This window comes from Camarhynchus parvulus, chromosome 22 (assembly GCF_901933205.1).
Source record: "Camarhynchus parvulus chromosome 22, STF_HiC, whole genome shotgun sequence".
NCBI lineage: Eukaryota > Metazoa > Chordata > Aves > Passeriformes > Thraupidae > Camarhynchus > Camarhynchus parvulus.
This window is the reverse complement of record NC_044592.1, coordinates 643387-660724: the sequence shown is the minus strand read 5'-3', so window position 1 is coordinate 660724 and position 17338 is coordinate 643387. Positions and strand designations below refer to the sequence as shown.

Sequence of the window (17338 nt, the reverse complement as noted above, 5' to 3'; positions counted from 1 at the left end):
AAAGGGAAGAATGGAAAGTAAGGGAGGAAAAAAGAAAGGAAGGAAAGAACGGAAGGAAGGAAAGTAGGAGGGTGCCGGCCTAGGGAAGGGGGGAGAAGGAAGCCGGGCAGGAGGGGAGGAACACGGGGAAGGCAAGGGGGCAGAGGAGAAAAGGGGGGAGTGGGTGGGCAATGGGCAGCGGGGGCCGGGCAGGGGCGGCCGGGACGAGGCGAGGGACGCAAGGGAAGGAAGGAAGGAAGGAAGGGGGAGCCGGGGCGGGGCGCGGGGCGGGCCGGGGCCGGGCCGGGGGGAGCCGCCCCCCGCACACGTGTGCGGGGCCGCCCCGCAGCCGCCCGGCGGGGCTATAAAAGGGGCGGCGGCGGCCGGAGCAGCCCCGCACCGCCGCCCCCAGCGCCCCACCATGAGCTACACCATGGAGCCCCTGGGCAACCCCTCGTACCGCCGGGTCACCGAGACCCGGGCCACCTACAGCCGCGCCAGCGCCTCCCCGTCCAGCGGCTTCCGCTCGCAGTCGTGGTCGCGGGGCTCGGGCAGCACCGTGTCCTCCTCCTACAAGCGCCCCAACCTGGGCGGCCCGCGGGCCGCCTACGGCTCCACGGTGCTGAGCTCGGCCGAAAGCCTGGACGTGAGCCAGTCCTCGCTGCTCAACGGCGCGGCCGAGCTCAAGCTGAGCCGCTCCAACGAGAAGGAGCAGCTGCAGGGGCTCAACGACCGCTTCGCCGGCTACATCGAGAAGGTGCATTACCTGGAGCAGCAGAACAAGGAGATCGAGGCGGAGCTGGCGGCGCTGCGGCAGAAGCACGCCGGGCGGGCGCAGCTCAGCGACGCCTACGAGCAGGAGCTGCGGGAGCTGCGCGGGGCGCTGGAGCAGGTGAGCCACGAGAAGGCGCAGATCCAGCTGGACTCGGAGCACATCGAGGAGGACATCCAGCGCCTGCGGGAGCGCTTCGAGGATGAGGCGCGGCTGCGCGACGAGACGGAGGCGACGATCCGCGCCCTGCGCAAGGAGATGGAGGAGGCCTCGCTGATGCGCGCCGAGCTGGACAAGAAGGTGCAGTCGCTGCAGGACGAGGTGGCCTTCCTCAGGGGCAACCACGAGGAGGAGGTGGCCGAGCTGCTGGCGCAGCTGCAGGCGTCCCACGCCACCGTGGAGAGGAAGGACTACCTGAAGACGGACCTGACGACGGCGCTGAAGGAGATCCGCGCCCAGCTCGAGTGCCAGTCCGACCACAACATGCACCAGGCCGAGGAGTGGTTCAAGTGCCGCTACGCCAAGCTCACCGAGGCGGCCGAGCAGAACAAGGAGGCGATCCGCTCCGCCAAGGAGGAGATCGCCGAGTACCGCCGGCAGCTCCAGTCCAAGAGCATCGAGCTCGAGTCAGTGCGCGGCACCAAGGAGTCGCTGGAGAGGCAGCTCAGCGACATCGAGGAGCGCCACAATAACGACCTCACCACCTACCAGGTACCGGGGCGGCGGCGCGGGGCTGTCCCGAGCCCGCCGGGGGGGGTCGGTGCCGGCTCCGGGGAGACGGGTGCGGGAGGTGCCCGGTGGGAGGGATGCGGGACGCGCCCTGTGCCCGATCCGGGAGGAGGAAATGCGGGAGGTGCCCTATCTGGATGGAGGGGATGCGGGAGGTGCCCGCTGTGGCGGGAGGGATGCGGGATGCGCCCCGTGCCGGCTCCTCCGCAGCGCGGGATGCAGGGATGCGGAGGGCGGGGGGACGGTGCTGCGGAAGGCGATGGGAGCGGGTGGGTCCTGCTCTGATGCCAGCCCTGCCTCCCCGAGCGGCGGGAAGAGTTTCTAAAAGTCCCCTCAGAAAAGTTCTGCCCGCTCTGTCCCCGCGTGCGGCTCTGTCTGTGTCACAGGGGTTTTCTGTGTCTCCCTTGCAGGACACGATTCACCAGCTGGAAAACGAGCTCAGAGGAACCAAGTGGGAAATGGCTCGTCACTTGCGGGAGTACCAGGACCTCCTCAATGTCAAGATGGCCCTGGACATCGAAATTGCTGCATACAGGTACAGTGGGATCTTTGCAGACATGTCTGGAATGTTAATAGCGCTGCGGATGCGGCTGGCTCAGGAAGCTTTACCACAGCTAAGCAATATCTGCATGCAGTGAACACGGGTGAAATGAGAGCTTGGCTACATCACTGCAGCCATTAGCAGCCCAGTGAGAGCCCAGAAGGTCATTGGGGACCAGCTCATCAGCGGCGGAGCTGCCAGCGAGCCCCCGGGCGCAGCGCAGCGTGACTCAGTGGCGGCTCCCGTGCCGCATTCCGTCCTTGGCTGCTCGGGCAGCAGATGCAGCGAAAGACGAGGTTATTTTTAATTCCCGTCTGCTTTGCAGATGCCAGGCATGCAGGGCTTGTCACCAGAGTTCCCTTTTATCGCCTGGGAGAGACAGTGAATTTGCTTGATCATGGTTTGAGGCAGTGAGTGCTGATCTGTCTGTCACAAACACTTTTACTTTTCTTGCTCAACTTTCCTTCAGAGGCATCTGCTCTAATCTCGAGCTGAACGCTGCTTGCTGTTGCCATCACCTGGCAGGTTTTTTTAGTCTCCTCTGTATCGCTTCAGAACTCTCACTGGAGAGCTCCTGATTTTTCTGGGTCACAGGCTTAGATGAAAAACATTTGAATAGAAGAAAAGTAAAAACAACAAAAACCCACCCCCATCTCCAGATCTGTTGAAATTTCTGAGGTTGCTCAGACACACAGACACCCCAGGGGCTGTAGCTGGCTGCTGCCAAAGTCAGCTGAAGCCTCCAGTTCTCATATTCTCACAAAGAAAAGGTGGATGCCCAAATTATTAAATTAGAACATGTGCTCTAATCAGCAGTGACTGTCTCAGACACAATATTTGATTTGGGTCTGTTGGCTGTGTCAAGTTCTGTTTGCCTAAGTCATAATGAATCCTATTCAATTAGTTAGTTTGCCCTAATCCCTGCTGATTTACACCATAATGAAGCTTTCTGACAGTGAAGATGAATTTTAACTGAACACTGAAGGTGTCACAGTAGCCATAAGCAAAACCAAGCTAAAAACTGCTGACTCTGAGTTTGGAAAAAGAGCAGATTCAAGGAAAGCTGGGCTGGGGCTGTGAGCAGTGGATGGCCCTGGTCAGTTCCAGCACATTCCACAGCAAACTGGTTCCATCCTGCTGGCAAGGGAATAGTACAGCAGGGAAATACTATAGAACCCTGGAATGGTTTGGGATGGAAGAGACCTTAAAGCCCATCCCAAAGTGGGGGCTTTACCTTCCACAATCCCAGGCTGCTCCAAGCCCCGTCCAGCCTGGCCTTGGACACTTCCAAGGATGGGACAGGCACAATTATTCCCATATTTTGGTTTTTTATGCTCATTTTCTTTTTTTTCTCTCCTCCTGATTCCCTTAGGAAGCTGCTGGAGGGTGAGGAGACAAGATTCAGTGCCTTCTCTGGAAGCATTACTGGTCCCATATTCACACACAGACAACCATCTGTCACAATAGCATCCACCAAAATCCAGAAAACAAAAATCGAACCACCAAAGCTGAAGGTCCAGCACAAGTTTGTAGAAGAAATCATTGAAGAGACGAAGGTGGAGGATGAAAAGTCTGAAATGGAAGATGCCCTGGCAGCCATCGCAGAAGAAATGGCGGCCAAGGCACAGCAAGAGGAACAGGAGGAAGAAAAAGCAGAAGAAGCTGCAGAGGAAGAAGTTTCTGAGAAGGCTCCTGCAGAACAAGAAGCTGCAGCTGAGGAGGAAGAGAAGGAGGAAGAGGAAGCAGAGGAGGAAGAAGAAGCTGCAAAATCTGACGCTGCAGAAGAAGGTGGCTCTGAAAAAGAAGAAATCGAGGAAAAGGAAGAAGGAGAGGAAGCTGAGGAAGAGGAGGGAAAACCTGAGGCCAAGGGCAAAGCTGAAGAGGTACCAGCAAAGGCAGAGAAGGTCAAAACACCTCCCGTAAAGTCCCCCCCCAAATCCCCTGTAACAGAGCCGGCCAAGGCCGCCCCCAAAGAAAAAGCCGCAGAAGCAGCAAAAGAACAGAAGGTGGAGAAAGCAGAGAAGGTGGCCAAGGAGGAGGAGAAAGCAGCATCTCCAGAGAAACCTGCCACACCAAAGGTGACCTCCCCGGAGAAACCTGCCAGCCCTGAGAAGGCTGTGACGCCTGAGAAACCTGCCACCCCAGAGAAGGCTGTGACCCCTGAAAAGGCTGTGACCCCCGAGAAGGCTGTGACCCCCGAGAAAGCTGCCACCCCAGAGAAGGCCGTGGCCCTGGAGAAGCTGGCACCACCAGAGAAGGCGCGCACCCCCGAGAAGCCGGCCAGCCCCGAGAAGCCACGCACCCCCGAGAAGGCCATGAGCCCCGAGAAGCCCCGGTCCCCAGAGAAACCTCCCTCCCCAGGCAAGGATGCCAAGACTGTGGTGGAAGAGACCATCACTGTCACCAAGGTAACGAAAGTGAGCGCCGAGGCCGAGAAGGAGTCCAGGAAAGAGGACATCGCGGTCAACGGGGAGGTGGAGGAGAAGAAGGAGGAGGAATCCAAAGAGAAGGAGGAGGAAGACAAGGGAGTGGTCACTAACGGCCTCGACGTGAGCCCCGTGGATGACAAGGCTGAGAAAATCGTAGTAACCAAAAAAGCAGAGAAAATCACAGGGGAGGGCGGGGACAGCGGCACCACGTTCATCACGAAGTCGGTGACCGTCACTCAGAAGGTGGAGGAGCACGAAGAGAGCTTTGAGGAGAAGTTGGTGTCCACCAAGAAAGTGGAGAAAGTCACCTCACATGCTGTAGTAAAGGAGATTAAAGAGAGCGAATAAAAGCAACCATAGCTAAAATTCAAACCAATTCAAGAGCTTGGGTCGGTGCAAAAGGTTAAGCCATAGACAGCTGCAAAATGCATGTGGGTGACGGCTTCAAAGCAGATCGGGTTCTCTCACGGAGGCTCCAGACACACAGTATTTTACTTTTTCGTGCAATATAGGGAAGGGGGGGGGAATGCATGCAGGCTCAAGATGTACTCCCTCCACAGAGCTTGGGGATCTACAAAAAAATACTACTACTACTAGTGCATGAGATGAAATGTGCAGAGGAAGCTTTTCTGAATTTCCTGAGCTGTTGGAGGGACATATCTGAGGAGTGAGTTCAGATGTATTATGCAAACAACCAACTGAGCCAAAACCAAACTGAAAACAGTAATAGAGTATTCATGAGAACCAGAACTCTCCTAGCCTTAAAAAAAAAAAAAAAGCTACTTATAACTAATTATGTTTACCTCACTGGTGCAATTAGGGCGGACTTTTGCTCCTGGGAGAACCTTGTTGACATGCACAGTACGCAACCTTTTGTTGTTTGATGTAAAACAGTCACAGCAGTTCTTGCTCAATAAAGGTCAATATGAAAACATGACTTGTTCTGATGGCTTTTTCCCAATTTAAACCCCTCTCTAAGCTGGATGCTCTCTCCTGAATGGGAATGCAGTGCATGGGTTGATAATTGGTTGAGGTTCCTTTCCTTAGTGTTCTCATTTGTCTGGGAGTTGGACTTAGATGGTCCTCGGGGGTCCCATCCAGCTCAGGATGTGCTGTGCCCTGGGAATTGGATATGATGGACAAATTTCCTCTAACACAAAGGCTGGATTAAGAAAATAATCTATAAGAAAATAAGCTATATCTCAAATTTTCTAGAGGAAAGAGGAATCCATTGAACACCTCTGCCTGGCCTTGAGGTGCTTAGAGGGGTTGCAATTGTTTTTTTAGGCAGGGAAAGGACTCTAAGCCCTCAATCCTGCTTGTGCTGAGCCAAAAAATGTTAAAATCTGCTGCAAGTGTTGTTGTCCTCTTTACACCCCAACATCCACATATAGAGAGCCAATTTCCAAATAATTCCTTGATGTTTCCTGGGGAGAGAGGCTGGGTTTGGCAACTTCTGTGGCACCAGTTTGTCACTTAACTGAGCAAAAGCCCATTGAGGGAACTCAACCAAGCCACCACGAGGTCCTCAGAATGGGCTTGGTTCTGGTTATTTTATCCCTCTTGCCTTAATTATATAGGAACCTCCTTATTTATTCTCTGGGTCCAATGATCAAAAAGTTCAATTTGCCTCTAAACACAAAATTCTAAAATCAAAAATTAACCAAAGGAGGTTAATTTGTTCTTTTGTTATGAACAAAGCCAATCAAAAATCGCTCTACGTTGAAAAATAAATGGAGACAAAGGAAAAAAAGGGAAGAAGATAGAGCCCCAACTCCAATGTGGGAATTAATTGGTCATTATAGGATTCACTTTGTGTTCATTTCCCATTTTAAAAGGAAAATGAAGATGGCAGCTGCTGCCCTGCCTCCCACAACTCACAAAGAAAAGCAAATAATTTTCATGCCTGGATTCAGGCCGTGGACTACCCTGCAATCTCTTGCCTGACTGAGGGTCTGATCAAAATCTAGAATTTCCATGTGCCTTCACCCCATCAATAACTGAAGATCAAGGAGTTTTTAATTGAATGGGTTCAGCACATTCTTCACTGGAGAAGTGGTGGAGAGCCCACAGCAGATAAGGCTTCCAAATGAATCTGGGTGTCTTTGTGGAACAAACCAATGGATGTTTCTCCTGCTGCTATCAATAATGGGAATCTGTGCTCAGCAGCTTGGCTGCTGAGTGATGTTTAATTAAAGCAGAATTAACAAATGAAATAGCAGCTTCTCTGTAGTCCTGTGTGGGTGTGACACAGAAATAACTTTACCTTTAGGAATAAGGAGTTCAGCACTCCCCTGTTTTTTGGTATCTACATCAAATTGTGTCAAAACACAACGTGCCCAAAGGTTTGTGAGAATTGGAGGTGTTTTCCCCTTAGATTTAAACACAGTTTTCAAGAAAACACCAGCACTAAACCAGAGACCAATATTTAACATGGAATTAGTGTATGTGCTTCCAAATAAGTTCTAGAAGCCACTAAAATGTCCAGAACTGCAAAACCCATCCCTCAGAGTGGAAATCGGGACTGCAGCACGGACAGGAGGGGTCACCTTGCACGGGGATTCAATGTTGGTGTCAGCAGCAGACTGGGCAGGTGGGATCCCAGCCAGGCTGGTTTTCATGCTGGGATTGCTTTCCAGCTTCTTTCTCTCCAGTCCTGGTGGGACCCATGTCCAGGGACCCCAAAATCCTGATTTGTGGGGGTTTGGTCCCGTTTGCACTCGGGCAATCCAGGATTGCTCCTGGGACGAGGGGCTGGGCTAACCCAGGGTACATCCATCCCCTGCGTGGTTTGGGGAGGCAAACCCTTGGCATGATGTGTTCCACAGCACCCTCATTTCACCCCTTTCCCACCCAAAACGTCTCACAGCTTTCAGTTATTACCCACAAGTGTATTTTTCCTCCTGCTCTAACACTCTGGATTTGTGTGTTTAGCCCATTTCCCACTGCAGATGTTCCCAGCAAGTCCTAAGAGGAACAAGCAAGTGGTTAACACATTTCTAAATGTTTATAAAACTGTAAGAACTGATTAATATTTAATGGTGCCAAGAGGTTTTGTCTACTGACATCTGCAATCAAACAGTTTCAAAGGAGAGCACAATTCCCGGGCAGAGAGGCATAAATAGGATGTTATTTGCCTGTTCTGCAGCAATTACTCCTCCAGACTGCACAGAACCAGTGATGGGAATAATTATTTTCAGACAGAGAAGTTCATTAAACAATAGGAAAAAAATCCATGCAGGGAAAAATAATAATTAAAGGAATTTACAGTGAAGATTTCTGCATCTTTTTAAAGGTGGGATATTTAGACGACTGTGGCTTCAGGAGCTGGAGGGTTCTAAACCAGGATCTTTTTCCTGTGCTGGCTTGTGGAGATGCCACAGTTATTTTTCAGCATCCCAGAACAAAATTCCAGGTGGGAACAAACTGAGAAGCGTTACAAAACACAAACAGGATGCGTTTGCCAGGGAGCTGAGTCAGGCACCAGAATTTTCTCCAGTCATCAGGGTTTGTGCTCTCCTCATCCACATTTGGGCTTTATTGCTGCTTTTGCAGGATTAAAGCATCCTTAACTAATCTGGGCTGGCAGGAAAGGATGGGCTGTTAATTGTTTAGTTGTTAAAGGTGAATTTCTGGGCTGTGGGTGTTCTGTACAGGTGCTCCCCTTGTGAGGGGAGGGGAGGGGTGGGGAGGGGGTGTGTGTGCACCTCAGGGAAAGCACCCAGCACCTCCCTGCGATGAGATCTCAGCCTGATCCAGACCCCAAGAGCAGGAAAGACCCCCAGGACACTTCTGGCTTCACTTGCAGCTGCAACTCGGGTGAAAGTTTCTCCTGAGCCTCCCTGTGCCAGCTTTTACTGCATTGCGTCAAAGGCAGCGCCTGGGATTTCCAAGGTAAGGGAAGTGCTCCAGCAGGATCCATCCCACAGCCCCGGGAGCTGCCGGGGCACAGGAGCCCAGCCCGGGCTCCCTCACCAGGCTGGGCAGCGGGGCAGGGCTGGGGGCCCAGCCCGGTGGGCCCTGCAGAGTCAGCCCTGCTGCAGCTCCTGCTGGGGCTGACTCAGCCCTGCGGAGCTGCAACGCATTAAAAATAACCCAGGGGGCAGGGACCAGCCTGCGAACGGCTGCAGGAGAGAGGGCAGAGCTGCTGCAGCTCTGGGTGCTGCTCTGGGTGCTGCTCTGGGTGCACGGGGAGCTTCGCTTCCCAAATCCAAGAGGGATGCAAAGGGCTGAGGGAAGGAGTAGTTAGTCAGCAAAAAAAACATCGCGAAAGGGGATGGAAATTTGGGGTTTGAAGAGTTAAAGGAGCTCAGAGTGCTTGGAGAAAGGCGGGATTTGATATTATCATGGAATGGTTTGGGTTGGAAGGGACCTTAAAGCCCATCCAGTCCCACCTGCCCATGGGCAGGGACACCTCCCACTGTCCCAGGCTGCTCCAGGCCCTGTCCAGCCTGGCCTTGGGCACTGCCAGGGATCCAGGGGCAGCCCCAGCTTCTCTGGGGATTCCATCCCAGCTCCTCAAGATCCTCTGAATAAGGAATTCCTTCCCAATGTCCCATCTAAAGCTCCTCCCTGGCAGTTTGAATCCATTCCCCCCTGTCCTGTCCCTCCACCCCTGGTCACTGCTCTCTCCAGCCGAGCTGCCCAGCTCTGCTCTGCCTTTGATGCTCCTGCTGGGCTCTGACCAGGGCTGGAACAGGATTTCCCTCCTCAGGAGCAGCCCCTCTCCCCCAGCTGAGTGCCAGGTGTCCCTTCCTGCACTTGGGCAGTTCCCAGAAGCAGCTCCCATTTCTGAGAAGCAGCTCCCATTTCTTATCTCTGAGCAGCAGCCCCAACAGTCTGCTGGGGGAGCTGGGGCTGTCACACCCCCGGAGCAGCTCCCTCCATCCCTCACAGCTCTGAATGCTCTCTGTGAAGAGCACTGCAGGTTCCTCCAGCTCTCCTCACCCCTGTCCTGCAGAGGGAAAGTAAAATCTGCTTTGTAACAAGAGCTCTGCATAAACACAGGGAGAAAAATCTCCATTAAAAGAGGAGGGAAATGTAAAAAAGAAATATTAAGTGCTCTGTGAAGAGCACTGCAAGCTCCCCCAGGTCTCCTCACCCCTGTCCTGCAGAGGGAAAATAAAATCTGCTTTGTAGCAATGGCTCTGCATAAACACGGGGAGAAAAATCTCCATTGAAAGCAGGAGGGAAATGTAAAAAGAAATATTCAAGAGGTGTTGCTGAAGAAAGTGAAAATTATTTTACTTCTGGTTCTCAAAAGCATCAAGCTCCTAGAGAAATTGGGGAAAAAAAGATTGGAAATGATACTGGAACTGTGAGTTACTGGAATTACTGCTTTTCTGAATGGTTTGACCAAGCTTCTTTTTCTTTCTCTTTCTGCTTTTCTTGGGAATGCAGAAGAAAATAATAATCTTAATTGTTTGCTTCATCCATGGTAATCTTTTTTATCACCCTTTACACATGGAGATGCTTTTGGTACCCCCCTAAGACTTGTATAAAAAAGATTTCCTTTCTCTCTGGACAAAGCCATTGAGGAGAACCAATGCCAACCAACTGATACCACATCACCAGTGCATAAAATCAAGTTACCCCAAAATCCTGTGCAAAAACTCATCCAGACAAATCTTTCTGTAAAGTTTAGTGCAGCCATTAATGCCTATTTATTTTAACTGAAATTTCCATGGGTTTAGTTTATTTAAACTGGTTTCATTTGCAGCATTGGCCCAGTGTTTGCCCTTACAAGGTTTAATTTTCTGTATCAGCTTTAAGCAATTGAACATTGACAGGCTCAGAGCACAGGACGTGGCTTGTGGAACTGCCAGGCTGTGCTGCTCTTGAGATGCTCCTTTTGCTGTCTTTTTTTAGCTCAGCCAAAACTTTAAAAGACCCTGGGAGGTTCTCAGAAGAAAATGAGACAGGGCCTTCAGCCAGGGCTGAGTTCAGAGAGCACCTGGGGGAGAGAGGCAGCTCCTTCCCCTGCACCATCCACCCTTCTCACTGCTCCTCATGTTCTGATTGTAATGTTATTTTTGAAGATAAGTCTTTGCTCCAAGCCTTACCTGCACCTTAAATTGTTCTTCCCTCTCCTCACTGACCCTGCAGACACTGAACAACCTCCTGCCACAACTTAACAGCCACATTTGCTTTTCCCCTCTGTGTTGGTTTGATAAAATCCCCATTTTTCAGAAGGGAGCTTGTGCTTGTTGCACCCTCAGCCAGTGAGACCCACCCCAGCCACCACCACACCCCAGGGTATTGTTATAAAGTGTGTGAAATTTTACCCCCAAGAGATTGTCCCCACTTCTCATTCACAAGAGTGGGATAAAGAAGCCCTTTATCAACCTTTTAAGGGCATCAGTGACACAGGACACGCACGAGGAATCTGTGTAAGCATTTCTGAACTTTATTGACAGCTTTATTGCACGTACTTAATGAAGCCTCCATCATTTCCCCCACCCACCGTTTCCAGAATTAGTTTAAATGCAAGTTAAAGGTAACCTTTCATTCCCAGCACTTCTTTCCCCCCCATTTGAAATGTTAAGGTTCTGGGTCACCCAGGAAGGACAGAAGCCCTGAACTCATACGTGGAACCATGCGGCACTCGGGGAGCAAGCCTTGGGTGCTCTGCAAGCAAACTCAGACTCTGCACAGGGAGAAACATCATAATCATGAACTGGAACTCAGTGGTCACTGAATTAAATAGGTGAGACTGCAGCTGGAGCTCAGTCAGTCACTGGTTCTGATGGAAAGCTGCCCTCAGATCAAGCCTTCTTCTTGCCTTCGCTCTCTTCCTTTCCTGCTGCTTCCTTCACTTCCTTCTCCTCCTTCTCCTCCTCAGCAGCTTCCTCAGCAGCTTCCTGGGACTCCTCCCCTTCTTCTGCTGCTGTTTCTTCCCCTTCTCCTTCCTCTTCCTCACCACCCTCTTTGGCTTCTTCTGATTCCTCCTTAGCACCTGTGAAGGACACAAAGATATTTCAGATCCAGGTACAATTCCTGATGCCAGTTCAGTGGGAATCCCCTTTCAACCCCACACATTTTGGCAGCTACAACAGAACTGCACAAGCAGCTTCTCCTGGATTTCAGGGGGAGTGAAACACTTCATAAAAACAATCATGGCCTTGAAAAATATCAATTCTGGACTCAGTGCTTAGAGCCTTATCCAAAGACCTGAATTATCTCTCACTGCTCTCCAATTGGCTCTTTAATTAGCTGTGATTTCACTATAATTAAACTTTACAGTAATGAACCCTTCACAGTTCAATGGCCACCAATGCCTGGTAGAGCAGTGATGGTGCCATGAACTTAACCCACTAATTCCAAGCCCACACATCAGCTGATGTTCCCGTTATCTCAGGCTGCTCTCTGGGAATTCATATTTAGCTCAGGATGTCCTTGGTCCTTCTTTCTGAGGATGTCTGAGCAATATTATTGGGGGTTTTGGAAACCTATAACGTGCCTGATTTGAACACTTGACCTTATCTCCCATCCAATATTCAGACTTTCCTGGTAAATTCCATGTACTTAACCCCACCATCCTTTGGCTCACAGGAGTAGGAAGGGAAAGAGCTTTAATCATTAGATTTAATCATTGGGATTTCTGGGGTTTATCCCATAGGAGCAGGGTGCAGCATAAATAAAAGGGATTGAAAAGTAACTAAGTACCTTCCTCCTCTTCTTCAGCCTCTTCTCCTGCTTCTTCCTCTCCTTCCTCCTTCTCCTCCTCCTCACCCTCTTCTGCAGGAGCTGCCTTGGCCTCTCCTGCTTTAGCAGCCTCGATGGTTTCCTCGATTTCAATCTGCTCCTCCTGCACGTGGCTGGAGTAGTAGGTGGGGAAGGAGCGGGCGCTCATCAGGTAGGAGCTGGCCTGGAGGCCGCTGTAGGCAGACCTGCCAAAGGTGGGGGCACTCTGGCTGTAGCCACTGGTGATGCTGCCCACGCTGGTGAAGCTCAGCCGGGTCTCCTCCCCCTCCAGCAGTTTCCTGGCAGGGAGAAATAAAAGCGAGGGGAAATGAGCTGGTTGTGGGGCAGCAGGAGCCCTGCAGACTGCACATGTGGTTATTAATGCAGGGCTGGTTGTGCACTTTGTGCCAATGCCACCCTATTTTCTTGGAATCATTTCTCCAGATGTGCCCATTGTGGGGGGATTAATACCTTTCTTTAAAATACCTTTCCTTAAAACCTGTCTAGAACCAGGTCCCTCTGGCAAGTGAAACTAGAGGTGTATTTTGCCACCCTGCAGCTGTAACAATTTGCTGCTGAGCTGTCAGACAAGGCTAGGAGCTGCTCTCTCAGTATTCCCCCTTGTGGCTCTCTCAGTAGCCCCCCAGTGGCTTCCACTGAAATTCTGTTCCAGCATCGAAATCTCTCAGTATCTGAGACAAAATATCACAGTTATTTAGCAGCAATTCTACTGGAAAAGATTTAATTTGTAGATTTACAAGTTAGAAAAAATCCCTATTCTTGAGGGCATTTGAGGGATTTCCCATTTTGAGAATGAGCCACTGGTATTGAGGAATTCCATTGATATAAAATCTCTTCCCCAAGTACAGAACAGGTACTTTTATCTGTCAGGATGGAGAACTGAGATCATTTACTGCCAAACTAAAAATTCTGTGTGCACATAGAGAGGAACTGACTAAACTCTGCCACAGATCTCTGAAAATTTCTGCTGGGGGAATGATAAATACCCTGAATTCTCCTGAAGAGAATGGGAACTGCTCTGAGCTCTGGCTCATTAGAACATCCCCCACCATACCTATAAGCTGCAATTTCGATGTCCAGGGCCATTTTCACGTTGAGCAGGTCCTGATATTCCTTCAAGTACCGAGCCATCTCACTCTTCGTGGTTCTCAGCTCATTCTCCAATTTGTTGATTGTATCCTGTTGGATGGAACAATATTGACAGCATAAAATTCTGTTCTCTCAAGCCTAGCAATAATCACAAGGAATTTCTCCAATTCTTTTAATTTGATCTTGCTCTAGCAGACAGAAACTGCACAGCTCCCACTCCACCCTCAGCCAAAAAGCATCATTCCTGGCAGGTTTTCTGCTCCACATTATTCCAGTCCTATTTAACACAAAGAGCCCAATTTTCTGGTACCCAAATGGTAAAGCAGCCGTAAAATCTGTGTATTATTTCATTCTGATTTTGGCCTCTAAGTGCTTTTTCTAATTTTAGCTTAGGGATATCCATTGATGATCCTTGCAGGTCCCTTCCAACTCAGGATATTCCATGATTCCATGATTTTTTTTGTATAGTTCAGGCTGAATCAGCACATGGACACATGGATATTGGGCTTTATCAGGGGCATTTTGCATTCTGATTTTATAACACCTCACATTTTAGGTAAGCGATGTCCCCATCTCTGGTATGATTTTGGTAATTCAGATCCTGATTTGGGTCTGTATTTCCACACCATGTCCTGCTCTAGAGCTCTGTGGCATTCTGCACTGTGATTTCAGGGTGCCTTCTCTGCAGCATGGGCACAGCAGGAACCAGGAGCGATGCCCCCGATACCCCCCACAAACCTGATCCCCTCATCTGGGAGACTCTGCAGACCCCAATTCCCTCATCTGCGGAGCCCAGCAAACCCTGACCCCCCTCACCTGCAGAGCCCTTCAAACCCCAACATTCATCCCTTCACCTGCAGGACCCTTCTCACCCCAATGTCCATCCCTTCACCTGCAGAGCCCAGAGAACCCTGAAACCCCTCACCCGCAGAACCCTGTAAAACCTGACCCCTATTGCCTGCAGAGCCCTGCAAACCCCATCACCCCTCCCCTGCACAGCCCTGCAAATTCCATCATCCCCACATCTTCAGGACCCTTCAAACCCCAACTTCTCCTGATCTGCAGAGCCCTGCAAACCCCATCATCCCCTCACCTGCAGAGCCCTGCAAGCCCCATCATCTCTCACCTGCAGAGCCCCGCAAAGCCCCATCATCCCCACATCTTCAGGACCCTTCAAACCCCAGCTTCTCCCGACCTGCAGAACCCCGCACACCCCCTCATCCCCTTCCCTGAGGGACCCCGACCCTCCTGCCCTGAGGGACCCTTCCAGCCCCCACCCCTCACCTGCAGGGCGGAGATATCCGCGCTCTGCTTCTCTTCCAGCTCCTGCAGCTGCTTCTCCAGCGCCTCGTTCATGCCGCGGGTGGCCTCGATCTCCAGCGTCTTGGCTTTGAGCAGGCGGCGGCTCTCGGACACCTCGTCCTTGGCGGCGCGGACCGCGTCCGTGTTCTTGGCGGCGCTCTCGCTGAGCACGGTGAAGCGGCTGCGGAACCACTCCTCGGCGTTCTGCATGTTGCGCGCCGCCAGCTTCTCGTACTGCGCGCGGATGTCGCGCAGCGCGGCTGACAGGTCGGGCTTGGCCGACACGTCCATCTCCACGGACAGGTGCGCGTACTGGATCTGCGCCTGCAGCTCGGCCAGCTCCTCCTCGTGCACCTTCTTGAGGAAGGCTAGCTCGTCCAGCAGGCTGTCCACGCGCTTCTCCAGCTCCGCCCGCGCCAGCGCCGCCTCGTCCGCGCCCTTGCGCACCTCGAGCAGCCGCGCCTCCGCGTCCTCGCGGCTCAGCACCTCCTCCTCGTAGCGCGCCTGCAGCCCGCGCAGCGTCTCCTCCAGGCTCTCCCGCTCGCCCTGCAGCGCCTGCTTCTCGCTCGTCGCCTCCTCCGCGGCCAGGCGCAGCTCGCGGATCTCCTGCTCGTACAGCGCTCGGAAGCGGGAGGGCTCGGCGTGCTTCTGCCGCAGCACCAGCAGCTCGGCCTCCAGCACCTTGTTCTGCTGCTCCAGCTCGTGGACGCGCTCGATGAAGCAGGCGAAGCGGTCGTTGAGGTCTTGCAGCTGCGCTCGCTCCTGGCTACGGATGGACTTGAGGTCGTTGCTGATGGCGGCCACCTGGCTCAGGTCCAGGCTGTCCACCGAGTGCAGCAGCGAGCTGGAGGCGCTGGAGGTGGCGTAGCTGCGGCGCACGGACACGGAGGACACGGGCGCGGACAGGCTGGAGTACGCGGAGCGCGCCGAGCCGAAGCCGCCGCCGCTGCGCACCGACACATGGATGCGCGGGCTGTCCGCGTAGCGCCGCTTGTAGGACGGGAAGAACGGGTCGTAGCCGTACGAGCTCATGGCTGCGGGGGCTCCGGCGACGGCTCTGCGGCGGACGCCGCCCGCAGCCCGGTATTTATGCGCGGGGAGGGCGGGCGGAGCGGGGACGGGGCGGGGCGCGGCGGCGTCGCCGGGGGAGGCGACGCCCGGAGTGGTCCAGGCTCCGCCGCGGGGAGGGGATGCCCGGAGTGATCCAGACATTCATTCCCTCCCTCACTGCTGCGATGCCCTGAGCGGCACGGGCCGGACCTCGCCCCGGTGGTGTCTGGACAGTTCTGGCCATCCCCGCAGTGAAGGGATGTCTGGACGGCTCCAGCCATCGCGGCAGGGATGCCCAGACAGTTCTGGCCATCCCCGCAGTGAAGGGATGCCCGGACAGTTCTGGCCATCCCCGCAGTGAAGGGATGTCTGGACAGCTCCGACCATCACGGCAGGGAAGGGATGCCTGGACAGGCCTCCCCGGTGAAGGGATGTCCTGAACAGCACATCACGGCAGGGAAGGGATGCCTGGACAGCTCCGGGTATTTCCGGGCTTTACTGCGATGTCTGTGATCGGCCCGCTCTGGACCAGCCCTGTTTCAGCCCTCCTTGGGCACAGCCTCGGCCCCTCCTGGGGCATCTCCCTGGCCCCCCTTCGGGCCCACCCCTGCCCTTTCAGATCCAGCTCCCCTCAGGTCTATCTGCACCCCCCAGCCTGCCAAGGCTGTGTTTAACACCCCTGCTCTGCCTCTCCACAGCTGCCCTGGCAGAAGCTTTGGGAATGTGCTGCAAGCCCCAGGCTGTGGCTGAGGTTGCCTCGGTGAGACTGTGGGACACCCGACCCTGGCTGCAGCTCAGAACCCCAGATGTGTAAATAGTATATTTTTTTTCCCTTCAGTTTCTAGTTAGCACAAGGCATGAGTGCTCTTTGAGCCCCTACATCCTCCCCATGTCCTTTGTTACAAGTGGTCCCTAATAACCAGGTAATTACAGCATCATGGAATCATGGAATTGTTTGGGTTGGGAGGCACCTTAAAGCCCTTCCAGTCCCACCCTTCCATGGGCACGGACATCTCCCACTGTCCCAGGTTGCTCCAAGCCCCATCCAACCTGGCCTCGGGCACTTCAGGGGAAGCCTGGCAGTGTTATTTGTCCTTTCATTACATGAAAGCAGCTGCAGCAGACACAGGTGGTTCTCAGTCCTGGCAGAACATGCTGATACCTGGTTCCTTGAGATTCCCTGGAGCCAAGTCTGTCTGAGACATGGATCACAGGGACAGGATATTTATCCTTGTCTAATCTGGCTAATACAGAGATTAAATTGGACAGCTGCATTGCAGCTACCTCTGGGCCAGGCTATTACCACTGGTTGATTAAAACAAAACAGCATTTATGTAGTAGAGATTTATCAGAGGTAAATTAGAGATGTATTGAGCACAGACTGCATGGGAGGCTCAAAAAGACAATGAGAATTCATCTTTTGGAGTCAGAAGGGCAAATATATCACAAAAAAGCTTTCTCAAGGAAGGAATAAAAGTCAGTAAAGATTGGGGGACATCTATTAGACAGATACCACAAAAATGCTGAGGTGCTTCCCAAAGAAAAGGGAAGGACTTTGTAATGCGTATGAATTAATATGCCTGTCAGTAATTGCAGTGCTAATTGGGTATTTCTGGCACAAATAAATGTTTATTAAATAGCAGCCTTTTAGGAAAGGTAGAGCAGGGTGGATTTAATGTATTTCCTGCTATTTTCCAATGGCCTTACACAGAACATCACCTGTTGTGTGACAGCTTCTCCATA

The 17338-nt window shown here is 52.5% G+C and overlaps 2 protein-coding genes across 2 annotated transcripts; one reads left to right on the top strand and one right to left on the bottom strand.

Annotated features, from left to right (window-relative positions):
- The first annotated feature begins 348 nt into the window (after positions 1–348).
- Positions 349–5387, top strand: NEFM (neurofilament medium). The gene is made up of 3 exons (XM_030964287.1): positions 349–1462; positions 1891–2015; positions 3394–5387. Exons 1-3 carry the CDS (start codon positions 401–403, stop codon positions 4796–4798), a joined length of 2592 nt encoding a protein of 863 aa, XP_030820147.1. The 5' UTR covers positions 349–400; the 3' UTR covers positions 4799–5387.
- A 5450-nt stretch (positions 5388–10837) lies between these two features.
- NEFL (neurofilament light) lies at positions 10838–15615 on the bottom strand. The gene is made up of 4 exons (XM_030964290.1): positions 14528–15615; positions 13209–13333; positions 12116–12432; positions 10838–11405 (listed from the first exon to the last, which is right to left on the bottom strand). Exons 1-4 carry the CDS (start codon positions 15575–15577, stop codon positions 11215–11217), a joined length of 1683 nt encoding a protein of 560 aa, XP_030820150.1. The 5' UTR covers positions 15578–15615; the 3' UTR covers positions 10838–11214.
- Positions 15616–17338: the final 1723 nt, after the last annotated feature.

What these genes read in the sequence shown, in the direction of transcription:
- NEFM (XM_030964287.1), top strand. Translation starts at nt 401, where the DNA reads ATGAGCTACACCATGGAGCCCCTGGGCAACCCCTCGTACCGCCGGGTC. An exon ending in ACGACCTCACCACCTACCAG is followed by an intron (nt 1,463 to 1,890) that starts GTACCGGGGCGG and finishes TCTCCCTTGCAG; the next exon opens with GACACGATTCACCAGCTGGA. An exon ending in ATCGAAATTGCTGCATACAG is followed by an intron (nt 2,016 to 3,393) that starts GTACAGTGGGAT and finishes TGATTCCCTTAG; the next exon opens with GAAGCTGCTGGAGGGTGAGG.
- NEFL (XM_030964290.1), bottom strand. Translation starts at nt 15,577, where the DNA reads ATGAGCTCGTACGGCTACGACCCGTTCTTCCCGTCCTACAAGCGGCGC. An exon ending in ATCGAAATTGCAGCTTATAG is followed by an intron (nt 12,433 to 13,208) that starts GTATGGTGGGGG and finishes TCTCCCTGCCAG; the next exon opens with GAAACTGCTGGAGGGGGAGG. An exon ending in GGCTGAAGAAGAGGAGGAAG is followed by an intron (nt 11,406 to 12,115) that starts GTACTTAGTTAC and finishes TGTCCTTCACAG; the next exon opens with GTGCTAAGGAGGAATCAGAA.